This window comes from Artemia sp. Qi Xiang Cuo, chromosome 14 (assembly GCF_049724085.1).
Source record: "Artemia sp. Qi Xiang Cuo chromosome 14, ASM4972408v1, whole genome shotgun sequence".
NCBI lineage: Eukaryota > Metazoa > Arthropoda > Branchiopoda > Anostraca > Artemiidae > Artemia > Artemia sp. Qi Xiang Cuo.
Window position 1 is genome coordinate 62,669,521 of NC_142807.1, and position 18,616 is coordinate 62,688,136.

At 36.8% G+C, this 18,616-nt stretch overlaps 2 protein-coding genes across 4 annotated transcripts in view; one reads left to right on the top strand and one right to left on the bottom strand.

Annotated features, from left to right (window-relative positions):
* Positions 1 to 15,482, top strand: part of LOC148944735 (juvenile hormone esterase-like) — a 39,034-nt gene extending 23,552 nt beyond the window's left edge. Inside the window, exons 3-6 of the mRNA XM_089100288.1 lie at positions 2,999 to 3,102; positions 5,484 to 5,643; positions 11,682 to 11,799; positions 15,193 to 15,482. Of these exons, the coding sequence (XP_088956414.1) occupies positions 2,999 to 3,102; positions 5,484 to 5,643; positions 11,682 to 11,799; positions 15,193 to 15,439 (629 nt within the window). The 3' untranslated portion in view covers positions 15,440 to 15,482. The remainder of the gene's footprint in view (positions 1 to 2,998; positions 3,103 to 5,483; positions 5,644 to 11,681; positions 11,800 to 15,192) is intronic.
* The window catches only part of Sas10 (UTP3 small subunit processome component Sas10), a 362,975-nt gene that overhangs the window by 76,693 nt on the left and 267,666 nt on the right, over positions 1 to 18,616 (bottom strand). The gene's annotated exons all lie outside the window — the stretch shown is intronic.

The following is an 18,616-nucleotide window of genomic DNA, read 5'->3' on the forward strand; positions in this document are numbered from 1 at the left end:
TAGTTGTCTAAAAGTGTCCGTCTTGGCAATTTTATCTTGGCAATTTTATTTACAAAACCTTCGCTTTGGTCTTAACTTTAGGTGAAACATATTCATGAATAATCAGTAAATGTAATATTTTTTAAATAATCTCCAATTGTTTATCACCATTGGTAATGCTGTAAAATTTTTATCAACTAGCGAAAACAAAAGAAAAAAATTTCATTATGATTAAACATTAGTATCAGTATTTGAAATGAGAATATACCCAATTGATCTCCTGTTCGCTCATTATTATTTTCAGTGGTAAGATTCCTATGGTCATTCCTAGGATTGGCAGCATTCGGGGAAAAACATACCTTGCCCCTACCCCTGCTGACGTTGCTACGTGACAGAGAATGACTAACACAACCATATAAAGAAAAATCTTGGCTTTGGCATCCCACCAACTGCAGCACCTCAGACAACTTGCCCCGCTCCCCCTCCCTTTTAACGCCTTTGAAAAGTTCTTACATTTATGATTTGTTTTGACATGTCTTAGATTCTAAAAATGATTTTAAATAAAAAAAACAAGTTTTTTAAACTGAAAGTAAGGAGCGACATTAAAACTTAAAACGAACAGAAATTATTCCGTATATGAAAGGGACTGTCCCCTCCTCAACGCCTCGCTCTTTACGCTAAAGTTTTTTATTGTTTTAAAAAATTAAGTTGCTAGACAGGGTCAAACTTTAGCGTAAAGAGCGAGGCATCGAGGAGGGGACAGTCCCTTTCATATAGGGCATAATTTCTGTTCGTTTTAAGTTTTAATGTCGCTCCTTACTTTCAGTTTAAAAAACTTGTTTTTTTTATTTAATTTCTGATCGTTTTTTACTTATTGCACCTTTTATTTGCATAAAAATTTTACTTTTCTTTTACTAAATGGATGTCTTTACAAATTAACTTACGTAACTAACTTCTATATTTGTTTATTTTTCTTCTGGCAAAAAATACAAAGTTGCAGATTTTTGCAGATATGAGCTTGAAACCTATGTAATAGGGTTTTCTGATACGCTGAATCTGACGGTGTGATTTTCATTAAAATTTTTTCACTTGTAGGGGATGTTTCCCCCTCTTTAAAAAATCGAGTAAATTTTCTCAGGCTCGTAGCCTTTGATGAGTAATACTAAACTTAATAAAATTTATATATTTAGGATCAGCATTATAAACACATTCTTTTGATACATTTATTGACATCAAAATTTCGTTTTTAAGAGTTTCGATTACTATTGAGCCGTATCGCTTGTTTTTTTATTGTTTTTTTTTTATTACGTATATGTTATTACTTATATGAGGGGGTTCTCCCCTAAGTCAATACCACGCTCTTCATGTAAAAAGTTAAAAAAAATTTTAATTCACAACCCCCTTAATTACAAAGGTCGTTTAATTAGAATAGATAGCTCTTTTTAAAGCACTAAAAAAAACTGTAGCGTAAACAGCATGGTCTTGACTTGGGGGAGAACCCCCTCACATACGGTATAATTTCTGTTCGTTTTAAGTTCTAATGTTCCTTCTTACATTTCAGTTGACAAAACTTGTTTTTTTTTTTATTTAACTTCTGATCGTTTCTTAAATAATGCTTGTAAATCCGGCGCCCCCTTCATAGAAATGTCCCTGACCCCCAATAAACATCCTCCACGGAAATATTCTCCAGAGTAATCCCCGCCTCTTGCCCTCCCCCCTCCAGAAAAAATCCTTCCTGAAAATGGTTGTATACTTCCCAATAACCAATAAATAATGCTGGCAAGTCTGGCGCCCCCTTCATGGCATTTTCCCTTCCCCCATGAAAACTTCCTTCATGGAACGTTCCTTCCCTATTTCCCCCGCCCCTCTGCGGCCCCCCCCGCCCCGAAAAAATCTCCGCTGAAAAAGTCTGTATACTTCCCAATAACCAATACAATATGTTAACATTGAGTAAAGTTCATAACTTTCAGCCCTCCCCCTGGGGACTTTGGAGGATAAAGTCATCCTAAAAGACATTTTTATTATATTTTCGACCATGTTGAACAAAATGATTATCTCAAAATTTTGATCTGGTGACTTTGGTCAAAGATTGAGCGTGGGTGGGGGCCTAGTTTCCGTCATTTTTTTTTGGCCACTTAAAAAGGACACTAGAAATTTTAATTTCCGTTCCAATGAGCCCTCCCACGATATTCTAGGACCAATGGGTCGATACGATCACCCCTGGGAAAAAAAAAAAACCAAACACAAAACAGAAAAAACACACACAACAAAAAAAAAACCCAAACGTGAAATTTATTATGGCAAAAAATTGAAAATTACACATTTTTTTAGAAAGGAGCTTGATACCTCTACAGTAGGGTTCTCCGATACGCTGAATATGATGGTGTGATTTACATTAAGATTGCATAGTTTTTTGGGGGTGTTTCCGCCTTTTTTTGAAAATCAGCCAAATTTTCTCAGGAGCGTAACTTTTGATAGGTATCATTAAACTTGATGAAAGTTATATATTTGAATTCAGCATTGAAATCTGATTCCTTTGATATATCTATTGGTATCAAAAATCCGTTTTCTAGAGTTTCGGTTATCATTGAGCCGGGTCGCTCCTTACTTACAGTTCGTTACCACGAACTGTTTGAAAGGTAATGTTCATAGTTTAAGTTGACTAGGAATGAGAAAATTTAATTCAGCCTGTAGAATCTTTTTTTAATGCTAGTACCGTCTAATCAAAATGTTCTTTTGGCAAAAAATGTGCCCTGTTAGCGATAAAAATGGGTTTGGACTAAAGATTCGGCCAAAACGTTTCCAAAATCTGTCATTTCGACAATGAAAATGTCTTGATAGCATTTGTGATGTTTCTTGTCGACTTTTAAACACCAGATGAATGAATTCCTTGAAAATAAGAGGAAAACAACGAATATTCTTTAAAAAACATATTTTTGAGGAATGAGGATGCTAATCTGAGCCAAGTCATTACTTCTGCTATTAAAGATTTTTAACTCCCAATAATTGTTGTTTTCAGATGGATACCCACCAACCCCAGAAGAAGTTGACGAAGTCATAGCTTTCTACTTTGATGGTCCAGAGCTTGGAGATTTTTATGCTATGGTTCCAGGTGTTGTTGACGTGAGTGTCTGTTTCACTTGCCATATTTCATGTTCAAAGTTCATTTTAGTCTTTTTCAATATATTTATCCTACATCAAACATTTAGACAATTATAGAGAATTGGTTTTGAGGCACGGGCCCTCCTCAAGAGGCTCAAAAGCTGCACTAATTATAAAGGTAGAGGGATGAAAAATAACAATGGGGGGTACCTAAGTTCCGCTGGCGCCCCTTCTCAATATTTATTCCAAATCCGGTTTGACATTTTCGTCCTAGTTAAAATAATAAAGAATACTGAAAGCATAAGCGAAAAGAGTTCAATTTACGTTAAACTTAAGTGAAAGAAATGGTTATTATTAACAGAAGGATAACTTTAGTTATCATAAGAAACTTGCTGATATATTTTTTTTCCTCATATTCATCAGGAGAGCAGACAAACTTCGTGAAACAGAATATGAATGATTCAGGATACTAAATTTTTGGAGGCTAATAGATTTTGGCCACAGATTTGTTTCATGAATAGATGCTAGATAATATAGAAAAAGCGTAGTAAAGAACCAAAAGGTTAACAACCACCACATATCTAGTAAGAATCTGGTAACGACGGCGAATGAGTGACGAATTGCTGGCACAATAGTGAAATATTCAACCACAGAATTTCCTCTTTTTTTACTGATTTAAACACCTTTTCAGGTGGCATACAGTTAAAAGTGCAAGAACCCCACTAAAACAAAATTATATCTGTAGTTAGTTACGGACGCAGGAATTTGTTTTGGGGGGACCCAAATTTTTCAAATCCCTTATTCTGTGAGAAGTGTCAGAAAATTCTGGGAAGATAAAAAAAGCATGAGATTTCGGGGGCACCCTAGTCCCAGCGTCCCCCCCCCCTTCGTACGTGTCAGTCTAGAGTCCATTATTAATTAATGCAAATTTAGATCCAAGCTGTCTGTCACAGTAGCACACTCACCTTAGATTGCATACACGGATATGCATTATTGTGAAAAATTAAATTTTTCGTTCCTGGCAGGAGTGAATAACAGCTAAAACGATCAAAAATTAAATTCGTATTAAATTTTATCTTAAATTTTTGTGAATACGGTTAACTCACATCTTTGGTGTATTTACGTCTGCACAATCGTCATCAAATTGGTGAAAATGGAGGCAAATGACCAATCTAATGAAAGTTATTGAGTATTAAGGCGTCACAGTCATATTTTTTGTATTTTACTCATTACTTATTAAAATTAGCTATATTAGGGTGATCGTTGTAATACGTAGTGAGGCATTAGCTATATATCCGTTCCAGGTTTGCAGCTAATTTGTATTAAAGTTTAAGTAAATAAAAATTGAATTGCCTTTTCCACCCGGAACACGCTCTGTGATTTTAACGATATCCAACGACAACGGCTACAACGGTTTGAATATGTGGAGTGGTTAACGGCTTTCTCTTATTGTATAAATATTGTAGGTGTGAAATAAAAGATTACACCCCTATACTTGCCTGCACAGAAAAGCATCCCACAGAGGCGATATTTATCGATCGTCCTCCCCCTTGAAAAATTTAATATATAAGACTTTTTTTAGTAACCTACAAAACATCTCCAATAGTTTGTTTTAGAGACTGGTAACTTTTTTGGTAGCATCTATAATGTTCTAAGAATTGTTTTATGAAAGTTAAATCTTGTTCTACGAAAGTATAATTGTTATTCAAGAGTCTGTGACCACCTATTCCATCCTAACGAATCGGGTTTTGCTTGAGGGAATGAGAAAAATTATAAATTACATTTCTTCAGCACAATTAACGAAAAATTTATAAGGAAGCATTATGAAAAGTAGATTCATACACTGTTGGAACCAAAAACTTTAATATCCAAATTTGCAAAACACATCTAAAAATGCATATGACCGACTTTGTAATCTGTAATTTGACGATAAAATAAAAGTTCAAAATAGGGATAAAATCCTTTTTAATAGACAGTGTATAATAAATTTCACAAAAAATACCAGATATTTTGGTCACATATATATCATCAGTAGTAAAACTGTTTTACTACTGATGACGGTCACTGTATATGTGACCGAAATATCTGGTATTTTTGTGAAATTTATTATACACTGTCTATTAAAAAGGATTTTATCCCTATTTTGAAATTTTACTTTATCGTCATGGAAAGGCAGTGTGGTCTCCGAAATTATCTACTGTAATTTGACCCATGGATTGAGAAGCATTATCGATTGGTGCAAATTTCTCACTAACCTGAATGTGAATAAAAAAATTCTCTGATTTTAGAGCCAGTTTTACAGCTGCTTAAGTGTTGATAATGAATGGTATACCTTCATGTCTATTGGCCCTATGTTCCTTTTAATGTTGAAATTAGACTTACGACTATTTAAATTCTTACAGATGACTGGTGTTTTACTTCTAAAAGAAGGAACTTACTTGAATGCTCAAATGCACGCTGTTCATAACCCAAACACATGGATGTACGCTTTCAACTACGAAGGCAGAGCTTCCCTTTACGGAGTCATTGTCGGTGGCCCAGCAATGGACGTCATTCCTCATGGTGAGTGCTTATGCAGATTATCATGTCTTCCGTTTTAAAAATCATATTAGCTCCAACACATTTAGTCAAAATCACTAGTGGAGATCTGGAAAAATATTTTTCAGGGAGGGGGAAGGAACATAATTAAAATAAGCAACTGAACTGCAAGACATGTAGCAAGTGATACCAAGAGGTCTTAGACTGCGGATCATATTAGAAAAAATGCAATTAGAGACAAAAAACATCAAATTTAATGCGGATTAAATTTACCGTATATTAAGTAAAATAAGTAACAACAACAAATTTCGTTATATGCCGGATAAGGTCAAACAACACAATAATCTACAGTATGCATCACATTATCGTAACCTTAAAAAAACCATCCCTCCCCTTTTCAAAAAGCAACAGCACAGAAAAAAAACACAAAACTTGAATCAATTCCTATTAGGGATTAACTTACCAGCAGTTATATTTAGGAATACTTTTATGGATAAAAGGTGAATAATTAGTTTCCCTAAACAAATCATATTCAACTTTTCATATGATGGGCTACCTAGGCGATTCTGCCGCACTATGTTACTTAACTCACTCTTTAGATGTTTTAATGTTAAGAACAATGATTGAAGACGCGCAAGTTTGTAATTTTCTACATCTGCTAAACATAAATATAATCAATTTAACATCATGAATTTATACAATTTTGGTTCAGGAGTTTCTGTTTTTTTGTTTGTTTTTTAATGTTAATAGCCATTGTTGCTTTAATAAGTTCGACGAGTTACAAACGTTAATCTTCTTGGCTTTCTTCCGAATCCTCTCGGCGAAATTGAGATAAAGATTCTAACCATTGATGGAGCATAGGATATCAAACCGACGTTTCAATGATATTGAGCCTTTTTAAATTGACAGATAGCAAGCCTGTCACCAGTGTTGCCAAGATTTCAAAACAAAATGTACCACAAATTGCACGAAAAATGTACCAAAGACAAAAAAAAATTGTACCATATCCCGATTTTTTTTCTGCGTATTACGGTTCGCGTAACTGTGGATCGTCGGTGACGTATAGTACTATCTATGAAAATTTTGTACGAGACATTTTCATTCACTTTCTTTCTCCATTCCTTCGTTTTTCTTTCTCTTCTAATACACTACATTACTCCTGATAGTACTTGAAGAAATTGTTCGGTGTAACATATGCTACTACAGTAACATTTTACTACAGGCCAAAAAAAAATCGTTGTTTTTAGGCCATTTACGACCGTTTATAGTGCCGCCCTAAAATTGGTCCCAAATGACGATTTTAATACAAATCAGGGGATAAAATCGAATTTTAACCGTGTATTCTTACAGAATATTGCCCAGAAGCTGTTTTTCCATTTAATAGTTTGCGTACAAATCCCCCTTTCCCCTTTTATGAAGATATCGATGGAGGGGAGGATCGCTCCTGTGACCCTCCCTTAATTTACGCTACCGCCTACAAACAATACAGGAAAAAAATCTTTTTAAATTGAGACTGATTAAAGAAGTGACTTTGGGGGTTATTGCCTGGTTTAACACGTACTGGAAATTTTAATGTTGAAACAATATTTTTCTCCAAAATTCCTTAAAAAGATCCTTCAATCACCTTGTAAGGTCGAGTTGGATAAATCCACACAAATGGTACAATAGAGACCATGTCTTTCACTATTTTAAAATCATCTTAAACATCTGGATAATGGCATCTTTTATTTTTAAAACTGGAACTAGCTTTATAAACTTTGAGTTATCTGAGGTTCCAACTACTCTATACTACAAAAACTATACATAAAAAAATGAAAAAAATATGAAGTTAAACGTCACTATTTGAATCAGAGGCCATGGCAGCACTTGCAGTTGCAGATTTTTTGTACCCTTTTCCAATATTTTACCAGTTGGGGTATTTCACCATGCTCATGGGGGGTTTCCAGTCCTTGGTAATGACTCGTTTAGCACCCAGAACAGCCTTAAGAGTAGAAAAGCCGAGTTTATTTCTCAATTTCGTTGTGTTTAAATTGACGGTTGAAAAGGCCCTCTCGACACAAGCAAAAGAATGCGGTAGGATAAGCATTTCCATCACGAATTCACCCAAGATTGGGAAACTTTTGACTTGAGCACCATCACATCGTTCTAGTACTTTAAACCAGAAATGAACTGGATCAGAATCTGCACATTTCTTGTGCTCAGTGCAAAATGGCAACCTTTGCCAAATTTGGAAACTGGACGAGTAGTTGGACAATGCTTAAGTTTGAGTGGTCAGGAGACATAGCTATCTTTGGATTTTTAACAGATGAGTAGTTTGATAAATATAACCTCTACATGACTGCCACAGTCTACTTATTTCATGTCTCGAAACAACCGATTAAGGTCAGTAGTAAATGGTAGGCTATATGCGTGGAAAGCAAAATAAGCTTTGAATGTAGGGGACATTAACTTTTCGAGCATAGCTGTGGCTTTGACTGGCTTGTTTCCTTCTTTAAAGCTTTCACTCCGAAAGAAAAATATCAAAAAATCCCATTGTTCGAGATACCGCATAATGACTGAAAGCCGTGAAAGCAACCTAGTTGTGACATGGCACAGGATTCTGTGTTCGTCAAGCTCCATGAACTTCTGTATTTCGACAAACTCACCAGCCCTTTTCGGATCTCTGCTAATGTAATTGTAGAGGTCTTGACAGAATTCTTCGACGTCTGTAGGTAGCTTACGACTTGCTGCACTGGCACCCAAATGGATGGAATGGAATGTGCACCCAAGAACAAATAGGTTTAGGAAATCCAGCGAAACCTTTGCTTGCACACCACCTTGTCACTCCATCATCACAGATGCATTGTCTGATGCAAAACCAATTATATTCTGCTTTGGCACTCCAATCTTTTAAAACGGAAGTTTTGTTAACACTGTATATAGCTGTACACTGCTGTACTTTAATGATTGCAAGAATGAGTCCTTCACAACTTTCTTCCATCCACCATTCTTAGCCTCTTTCACTTCATCGACATGACGAATAACAACAAATAGGCTTTTTGAATTACTCACATCAGTACTTTTGTCAATGATTAACGAAACACAGTTCTTTTTTATCAGGTTGCACAAGTCCACATAAGGTTCTCCAATTATTTTATTAATCACATGTGTAATTTTTGTACGACTACACTGAACACCCTTTGCTATTTCCAAGTCAGAAAATGGTCTCTTTAAGGTTTCTGGAAGCTCGTTCATAATATTGATTACCAAGTTATGCCTCGCCAGAAGTCCACTTAAAATCCGTTCGGCCTGCCTGATTTTCTGACTTTGTAAAAGCCTGTCATTCGTTTCTACACTATCTATTGAGAACCGTACCATGTGAGTAGCACTAAGTGTTGCAGACATTTTTTTAAATTGGTAGGATTTCGTAGGTGGTGCCTAATATGAAAACTACTACCTGATATGTTGGTATTACACAGAATACAGCGAGGCTACCCTGTGTGCCCTTTGCCGATATAATGTCTTCGGCAAGAAGACATTATATAAGTTTTCTTTTGTCATTCTGCTTCCTTGTGGTAGCTTTCTTAGCTCCACCAGCTGTTCCAACGTGTGATTTTGCTTCACCAGTAACGGAAAGGGTTTTGTCATCTTCTAAACTGTTGCTACATCTAGCAACAACAGTTGAGCTATCCCACTGAATTTTCTCTTCCCTTGCTATAGCAGTGCTCGCAGACCAGCTCAACTCTGAATCTGCAATAACACTCCCAAGAACCAGACTGCTTTTTATATTTTTGTCTCGATCTAAAACTTCCACGTCAGAATACTGTTCTCTAATATTGGCAAAACGAGTGAGGATATATGAGATTTTTCTTCACCAGTTCTAGAACTGCTTATGGCCTTGCTTTTTCTTTTTTGCACTGTTTCTGGAGTTCTACCAACTAGATTACCATTAACATTCTGGGAGCTCGTTGTTGGTTGTTAGCTACAAGAAATTTCAATTATACGACCTGTAGGACTGGGAGACTGATTCTTGTTGGTGCATAAAAGTTTACTCTGAGGTGTCTGTCTTCCAATAGACTTGAAAAAACTGTCCCTTCTCAGGAATCTTGAAAGATTCCCGACCATCACGAATCCAAATTGTCATTATAGTTTCATTGTAAGCTTTTCATTTTCAATCGGTAAGACTTGATACACAGAGATATGTTTTTGTCCGACCTTTGGAAGCCGAAAGCGTCTGTTTGTGAAAAAAGGAAAATAAATGAATTGTGACTGCTTGTCTCTCTCTTATCTTGACTATGGAGAATAAGATCAGGGTGAAATAAAATTATTTATACATGAAAGAATACAAACATCAGTAAAAAATACTGAATTGCACCACATTGTACCATAATCTTGTAAAATGTACCATATTTTGCGGGATTGTACTAAATTGTACCAGTAGAAGTGAAATGTACCAAAACGGTACAATTGTACCACTTTTGGCATCACTACCAGTCGCCCAGACTGGGGGTGGCTGGAGTTGAACCCTGGACCGCATATTGCCAAGCAGAAAATCAATCCATCGCGCTGCTACACAGTTAAATCCTCTTGGTAAGCACTGAAAAAATTTGGTGTTCCTTTCAAAGTCTCTTCTGCTTTAAGAAATTTTAATTGCCAAGTTATTCCAACCACAACAGTCACTCTATAGTACACTTCCATGTACTCAACTGGTACTTTCTGATATTTTCACTGTCAATCACACAATCAAAGAAAGTTTCTGAGAAAAACGCCTTTTTTGGAAATGTATATTTAAAGTATTAGATTTTAAGTAAAGTAATAACGATTTTTTTTTTTTTCAAATATGCCCAACAGTAAATATTGAGCATTGATATTGAAATCAACAAATGATTTAGCAGAATAGCTTACTTGTTAAGATACCAAAAATGTCTATACCAAAAAATGTTAAGATACCAAAATGTAAAACGACTTTTTTGGAAATGTATATTTAAAGTATTAGATTTTAAGTAAAGTAATAACGATTTTTTTTTCAAATATGCCCAACAGTAAATATTGAGCATTGATATGGAAATCAACAAATGATTTAGCAGATTCGCTTACTTGTTAAGATACCAAAAATGTCTATACCAAAAAATGTTAAGATACCAAAATGTAAAACGACTTTTTTGGAAATGTATATTTAAAGTATTTGATTTTAAGTAAAGTAATAACGATTTTTTTTCAAATATGCCCAACAGTAAATATTGAGCATTGATATGGAAATCAACAAATGATTTAGCAGAATCGCTTACTTGTTAAGATACCAAAAATGTCTATACCAAAAAATGTTAAGATACCAAAATGTACCAAATACCAAATAGGGAGTATGTATTGATACTTGGGCCCAGGTCTAAGTAAAAAATAATAAAGTTTAGGGATTTTCTACAACATTTTTCTTATTTTCCTAATAATTTGCAAGAATTTGCATTTTAGGCAAAATTTTTTGGTAAGTTTCTTATCAGAAGTTCTTTGTTTCCTCTACTTTAACATTTCCACAAAATTCACTTTGAGTAATTTAAGGACCAGAATCTTAATCACTGTTCCTTGTAAATTGAATAAAACAACTGTACTGGCTATCAAGCAGGGATTTTTTTGTGAATGTAAGCATATCAACTCAGGACATTGTGTATGGGATTTATCATCGTGGATAAACTTGGCAGAGGCTTCAGTCAGTTCAAAATCATTTATTAATTTAAAGTAAATGTAACTATACAAAGAATAACAAATTCCGAAATGAACACTAGCCTGCGTCAGAAGAAATAATCAAAGCGTGAGAATGATTGATAGTCGAAACAGTACGTCTGAGTGGTGGCTGAGGGGAGAAGGTGTTGCGCCACCATTTGTAAATGATTGAAATAACATGAGAGTTACCAACCAGATTATTTCTATTCTATTAGCAGAGGCATAACAAGCAAACTACTCCTTTTTAGGTGTCACATTTTAGTTTCTTATTAGAGGATTTCAATAAAAATTTTCTAACCTATCGACATTTTCCAGAACTAGGAATTGACCGGTAACTTTAACTAATATACCAATTTTTGTTGCAGGTGTCTGTCACTCTGACGAGCTGATTTATTTATTCCAATTTACTGGACTCTTTAACGAAACAGAAAGACATATGACAGAATGCATGGTTGAGCTTTGGACTAACTTTGCAATCTATGGGTAATTTACAAATTCTTTTTTTAAATCAGGGCTTTCCGAACATCTTAGAACACAGGCTGGACATAAACGCGGAAACCATGGCGCTTAAAAACACGCCGTTAATATACCTCCCAATATAGGCCTACCCTTAAACTCGTTCAAGCGACCCCCAACAATTTTTTTGCAAAACAAAATATTCTGTTTCTTCCCTCAGAGCTGAACTGAAAAATTGGGCAATTCTTTTTTTTCCCAAGACCTTCTCCAATTTTTTTGAAAAATTCTTTTTTAATTCTAACTCGACTAGATATCCGTTTCTTGCATGAGGTAATGTTTCTGTTACTGACAGGCTTCTATTTCACAGGCACTATATAATTGGCATTTTTATCATCAGTTGCCCATGGATTTTTGTCAGTTATCAGCAGTTTTAAGGAGTTTTAATTGTTATCGGTAGAGCGTTTTCACTAAAGGTATGAGTTTGGGGAAAGTTAAAAATTAGATTCCGCTATAGTTTCTCTGAAGCCTTGTTTCTAGTGCATGGCCTTTACAGTGAAACGCGTTTCTTGAATACATATTTGGTAAAAAAAAAAAGAGAGACAATAAATCACAATATTAAACGTTAACACACAAGGTGTAGATAAAAGCGGCACATGACCTCCATCCAAATTTTCTTGCAGAAAGATAAGTATGTTGTATTTTTTGGAAAAGGAATCATGCATGAATTTTCGATTTGTACCAATGTATAGGCGAAGCTTCTTAGAAACCAAAGATTCTAGACTTTTTGCAAAAAGATAGGCTTGTTGCAACCGAAATAATGCAAAGTTTTAATAAAGATTATTGAACGCCACAAATTGGATCTTCCCCCCTCCTCCGATACCCCTCCCACTTCCTCTCTCTATCAGCTTTGTTTTGAAGAGAGGCAGGTATTCTGCACCTTTTTTTAAGCATACTAGGATTTTGAGGTCATGTGGGGCCAAAATGTGGAGTCATGGACATCCTAAAATCCCCTACTGCTACCAATTTTCGCGTAAGGGTTTATTTGAATGGATTGGCACAAGAATGTTTAATCTCTATTAAAGGATGCATTAAGTGGGCCCATGTTCTAACCTAATGTCCCCCAAGCTTTCCCAATTATTATTTCTAGCAGAAAGGTAGCTATGCTGCACCTAGTTTGAGTTTAATTCACATAAGAATTTTCATTTGATATTGATTTAAGAGTCGAAGTGGCTCAATGGTCCCTTTAATGGGTCCCTTTGGCATTTTTACTAATACGTAGGTCCCTTTACATGGCATTTTCATTTTATACTAATAAATGGTCCCTTTAACTAAAAACTACCAAGTTTTTAGTGCAAAGATAATCATGTTGCATCTTATTTAAGTCAAAATCGACTAGAAAAAATGGGCTCTTAACTCAAAAGCCAGTAAAGATGGAAATACTTGCGTTAATATTCATATCAATAGACGTTGCTTGCACTATAATAGAAGCTAATTTGTTCTTAAAAATTTTCTATCAAATCTGAAATGTCAAAAGTTTCAATCGAATCTGATTTTGAGAAAACTATTTGTGAAATATTAGACGGGGTTCTAGTAAGTAAATTTGTATAACCTAAGTATCTACGAATATTAGCAGAAAAACTTTGGGTTTAATAAATGAAAGAAAGGCTTGATTAATCAAAGGTTATTTAATTTTACGAGAATAAGATTTAAATAAAGAGGGTAGAGAACGTACCACAGATTAGGGTTAGCATTTGACCAGTGAAAAACTATACAAATTCCTAAGCCTAAAATAAACAAGACGAATTTAAGCCGAGTTATTTGTCAAATCAAATATTATTTGATTTTGGAGTGATGAAGTTACTTGGGAGATGAAAACCTGTATTTACAAGGAAATTTAAATTCTTAAGAAGAAACTCCATGAGAATATTTTGATATTGCCTATTAACACCCATGGGCTTTTTGGACAGATTTGTTTCTCTAAGTCCATCATCCCCGACCGCGACTCTTTTTCAGCTGAAAGTTTTAAATCTTTATTAAAGAAACACAAAAACATCTGAAATCAAGTGGTTTGAAGAGGCTGATTATCATTACCTTAACCCTTGGTAAACTATTCGAGCATTTGTTGCTTCCGAATATTGAGGAATTTCATAACTTTGAGGCTAACTAAACAGGATTCAGGTACGGTTTTAGGTGTCACATTGCTCTTTATGTTCCATTATTAAGGAATCTACTTGGAATAATTAATGTCTTCAATTTCGTATCCTTGATATATTTGAAGGAATCGATAGTATTCACCTTGCTCATATTTGGCATGCTCTTTGTCAACTCTATATGAATGTGTCTGTGACTCTTGCTTTAAAGTTTTAAAATTCAAATTCATATCTAAGATTAAAGTTGGGAAGTGATGAATTTTCCGGAAATATTCCAGTTAAGAGCGGAGCTACACATGGAGAAGTCTTCATATCTTTAGTGACTCTTCCAAAATGTTTTATTTGGGATACGTAGCCCCAGCTTTTCGGGATTAACAGGTGTCAACTTTAGCTTATGCAGACGACTTGGTTCTTAGTACTTGAACTGAGGTTAGCTCAGTACGTTCTGTTTGATCTGTTGCTGCTGTATTTGTATGTAACAGGCTACTAATGAACGCTGATAAATGTGGTAATCTGATTTTTGATAGATGGGGTTTGTCTAATTTTTGGATTGTAGTTTATTTTGTATTCTGCAAGTTCATTGCTTTTGAAGGTCCATTTTTTGCAATTTTTTAAGTCTTTTTCATTCATAAACAATTCGTGATATTAAGAATAAAGTAAAATGCAGATATTCTCAATTTTTTTGTAATCGTGGGTATTCCTGCGGGAAGTATTAAGAAAGCTATACTCGAGTTTTGTGACCATCCCTTGTAATTTTCTCCTGGAGTTAATATGTATGCTTTTAAGGAAAGGTGACGTATTATTATGAATATTGTAGATTTTTGCTTAATCTACAGTAACCATTTGAGAACCAGAGGTTAATTGGGCAGTATCTTGTAACGGATATTGTTCTCTCGGTGGGAAAATGAAGTTCGAACTTAATTGATGATAAGTTAATCTATCGTGGTCCTAACAATACCCACCATTTTGGCTTTGTTTTCCTGTATTTTTTATTTTAGTGTAGTACTTTTTAGATCAAACGGCATAATTGCAAGTTATTATATGTATCTGAGGTAATGAAAGCACAATTTTACATTTTCTAGTAGCTGTTATACCTATTACGGTTAAGCATGGATGTAAACCCCGGACCGCTTGGACAGGGTGTGGAAAAAATAACCTTTTTTTTTGCATCCATTGATTGTGAGTTTTTATGCATAAGAAATGAAATAAAGATATGTGGACCTATGGTATTACCTCTGAACCCAATTGTTAAATATAAGTATTTTTTTAGGGACCCTACACCAGAAGGCGTTGAAATCTACCCAGACAGTTCCAAATGGAGTAGGTATACAGATGAAGACAGAATCTATCTTGATATTGATCTGGCTTTTGAAGAGAAAGTAGAATACGCAAACACTTATACAGTTGCCAGAGATACAGGCTTTTCCGCAATAATGCCAGAAATGATCGAAGAAAACTATTGGTCGTTAGAAGATGCTCTACAACAGCAAAAGTACCTGAGAAACTTACAAAATTAATTTTTTTATTATCCTTACTAAAAAGTGAACTCGCTCTATTGTATTAATTTTTTTTAGAAGAACTAAGGAAAGATTTTACTTTACAATTTTCTTTTCAGCTTGACTTTGACTTACTTAAGGCTCCTGCCGCGTTGCGGGCAGCATAGAGAGCGTCGCAACTCTGCTCCTCTAGGCTGACCGGTCTGCTGCTATTAGTGGGGTCTCATCGACAGCAATGTTAGCCATCTCCAGGAATTTGTTGAGGCTATCCTTCCACCTTGTCTGAGGTCAGCACCTGGGGCAAGACCAGCCATGAGCTTTAGCGTCAAAATCGTAGAATATTCGGGCTGGGGTTGTCGCCGGTATACGCAGGAGGTGTCCAAATCATGTGAGATTACGCTGAGCTGTTTGGACGGAGAATGGCACTTGGGAGGTAAGTGCGAGCAACCTTGCGTTGCTTACAAAATCGTCCCATCGGAGTCCCTCAATCTGACAGAACTGTTTTGTCTGGCAGACGTCGATCGTGCCGATGATTGTTGATTTGAGAGGCCAGGTTTCCGCTGCATAGAGGAGGACCAAGCTTACGAATGCATTATAAATTCGCACCGTCGTACGCTTAGATATATGCGTCATCCTCCAGAGACTGTAGAGCCTTCCGACGATAGACGAGGCTTTTGAAATTCGGCTGCACACCTATTCCTCTATAGAGCCGTCATTAGACAGCACGGAACCAAGATAAGTGAAGTTTCTTACAACTTCAAGAGGAGCTCCGCAAACATTTATGATCTCAGGGAGCCAGACTGAGCTTGGGGGCTCAATTGCCATTATCTTCGTTTTAAGCCAGTTTATTTTCAGCCTCACCTTTACTGCCTCTTCCTGTAGGACATCCAGAGCGTCAATCAACTGGTCGATCTAGTCAGTGACGAGACCAAGATCATCTGCGAAGTCAGCGTCCATCAGAACGCGATTTCCAAACTGCAGACCAAAGGGCGGGCGATTTGTTGTTCGTGTCATGACATGGTCTATCACGCAATTGAACAGTTCCGGGGCGGTGGCACACCCTTGGCGTACACTGGTTTTGATGCCGAATGTCTTGCTCCGTTTGCTGTTGACTTGGATGCAACTCACGGTCTCTTCGTAAGCAACTTGCAGTATTTGTCTGGTAGACCAGTTGATCGAAGTATCAGCTAGAGCGAGTTGCGATCCACCAAGTCAAACGCAGCCTTAAAGTCCACAAAGGCTGAATTGAAGTTATCAAGTATTTTGCAGTAGGTTGTATGCATAGGATGCATCAAGACATGGCTAATTGTAGACGGAGAAAAGCCAAGACAAATAGTCCAAGTAATTGAGAGGCAAATGTTTAAGTGCCTGGGACACGGGTAAATGGCGGGAGTATACATGACTCTCTTATTGGACACATACTTGTTTGTTAGTTTTTGGGAAGGCATGCCTATCTAGAGTCTCAGGTATGTTGACCAAGAATTTAAAATAGACATAAGACCGTTAGATTGCCTGTAATGAGAGGCAAACAAGGCACGCCCACCTATGGTCTTAAGAAGGTTGCCCAAGAATTTAGAATTGACATAGGACCATTAATTTGCTTGAAATAACAGGCAAACAATCATTTAAAGCCATCTTTATCTTTCAATTAGTATCTATTTGTTGCCTAAGCTCAGCCCCACATTCTGAGAAAATTTCAATTTTTCACAAATTTTTGGGTCACTTGCCCGAGACTCTTGGCGGGTGGGCGCCCCAAAATATTGTCCCAAATTCCTCTCTCAATTTAGCACTTGTTCACGGATGCCCAGCGTCCCAGCGTTTCCAATACATATGCTTTCCACCTAAATTCCTTCGTCTTCTCAATTAACTTGTGCATGGTAAAGATTTGTTCGAAAGTGGATCTCCTTGGCATAAACCACACCTGCTCGACTCTCCTCTTTCTTCTGAGGATACTCAAGATTTTTTCGACAGTGGACCTCCCGGACATAAAACCCGCCTGCTGGACTCTCCTCTTTCTTCTGAAGACACTCGTGCATCTGTCCAGCAGGGTCATAGCAAAGAGCTTTCCCGGCTCTGAAAGTAGCGTTATGCCTCTGTAGTTCGAACAGATGCTCTTGCTCCCCTTTCTCTTCCATAAGGGCAGGATTATATCTGCTCCCCAGTCCATTCTGTGCACGAAACCACAGAAAACAGCAAGTGGAGCCAATGTAGCATTGCCGGTTCGGTATACTTCAGGAGCTCAGCAGATATTCCACATACACCTGCCGCTTTGTCGTTGTTCAAACGTTCTACTGTTGTGTAGATTTCTGATGAGGTGAAAGAAGTTTATGTGTCACTTGTAAGCAGTTCCTGGGTAATGGCGGCTAGGCTGATGAGTTCCTGGTCAGTCTGCGCTACCGCTTCGGCGTTGAGGAGGCCGAGAAGTGGTTTTTCCATTGACTGACCTGGGCAGCTTTGTCACTGAGAGGCTGGCTACCCACAAGGACAGCAGATGCAACCAAGGGGGCTATGTCGACTGTTAGATCACGGAGATGCTTATAGAAACTGCCAACGTACCTTTCTTGGGTACACCCTCTAGCTCATGTGTCTTCCTTTCCACAAACAGCTTCTTATCTCGCTGTATCAGTTTGTTGTGGACACCATTAAGGCTTCTATAGGTTGGCATATCACCGAGTAGCCTCACCCTGCGGCTCTGCTCTACGACGTCAAGCAAATTCGATAGAATCCACGCTTTATTAGCGCGCTTTTTCCGTCCAACCTTTGCTGTCGCAGATTCCAGGACATTCTTTTTGAACGAGAGCCATTCGTTCTCACAACTTTCAAATGGTAGGAGTGCGTCAAAAAGGTTCAAGACATCAATGGCATATTTTGACCGTATCTTCTGATCGCAGAGGCGAGAGACATCGATCTTGACTGGTCGTGGTTCTGAGCGCTAGGCTTTCAGCCTTAGTCGCATGTTAGCAATGACAATGCGATGGTCAGTGTTGCCAATCTCAAATGCCCTATACGTCCTGCAGTTACTGATCGAAGACCTCCATCTCTGTGACACGATGATGTAGTCGATCATTTTTTTGGTATGGCCGTCGTTGCTGTACCATGTATATTTGTGAATTTCCTTCCTTGCAAACATGGTATTCGTAATCACAAGGTTGTGCGTGCTGCAGAATTGTAAAAGCAAGACACCATTGTCATTTAGGG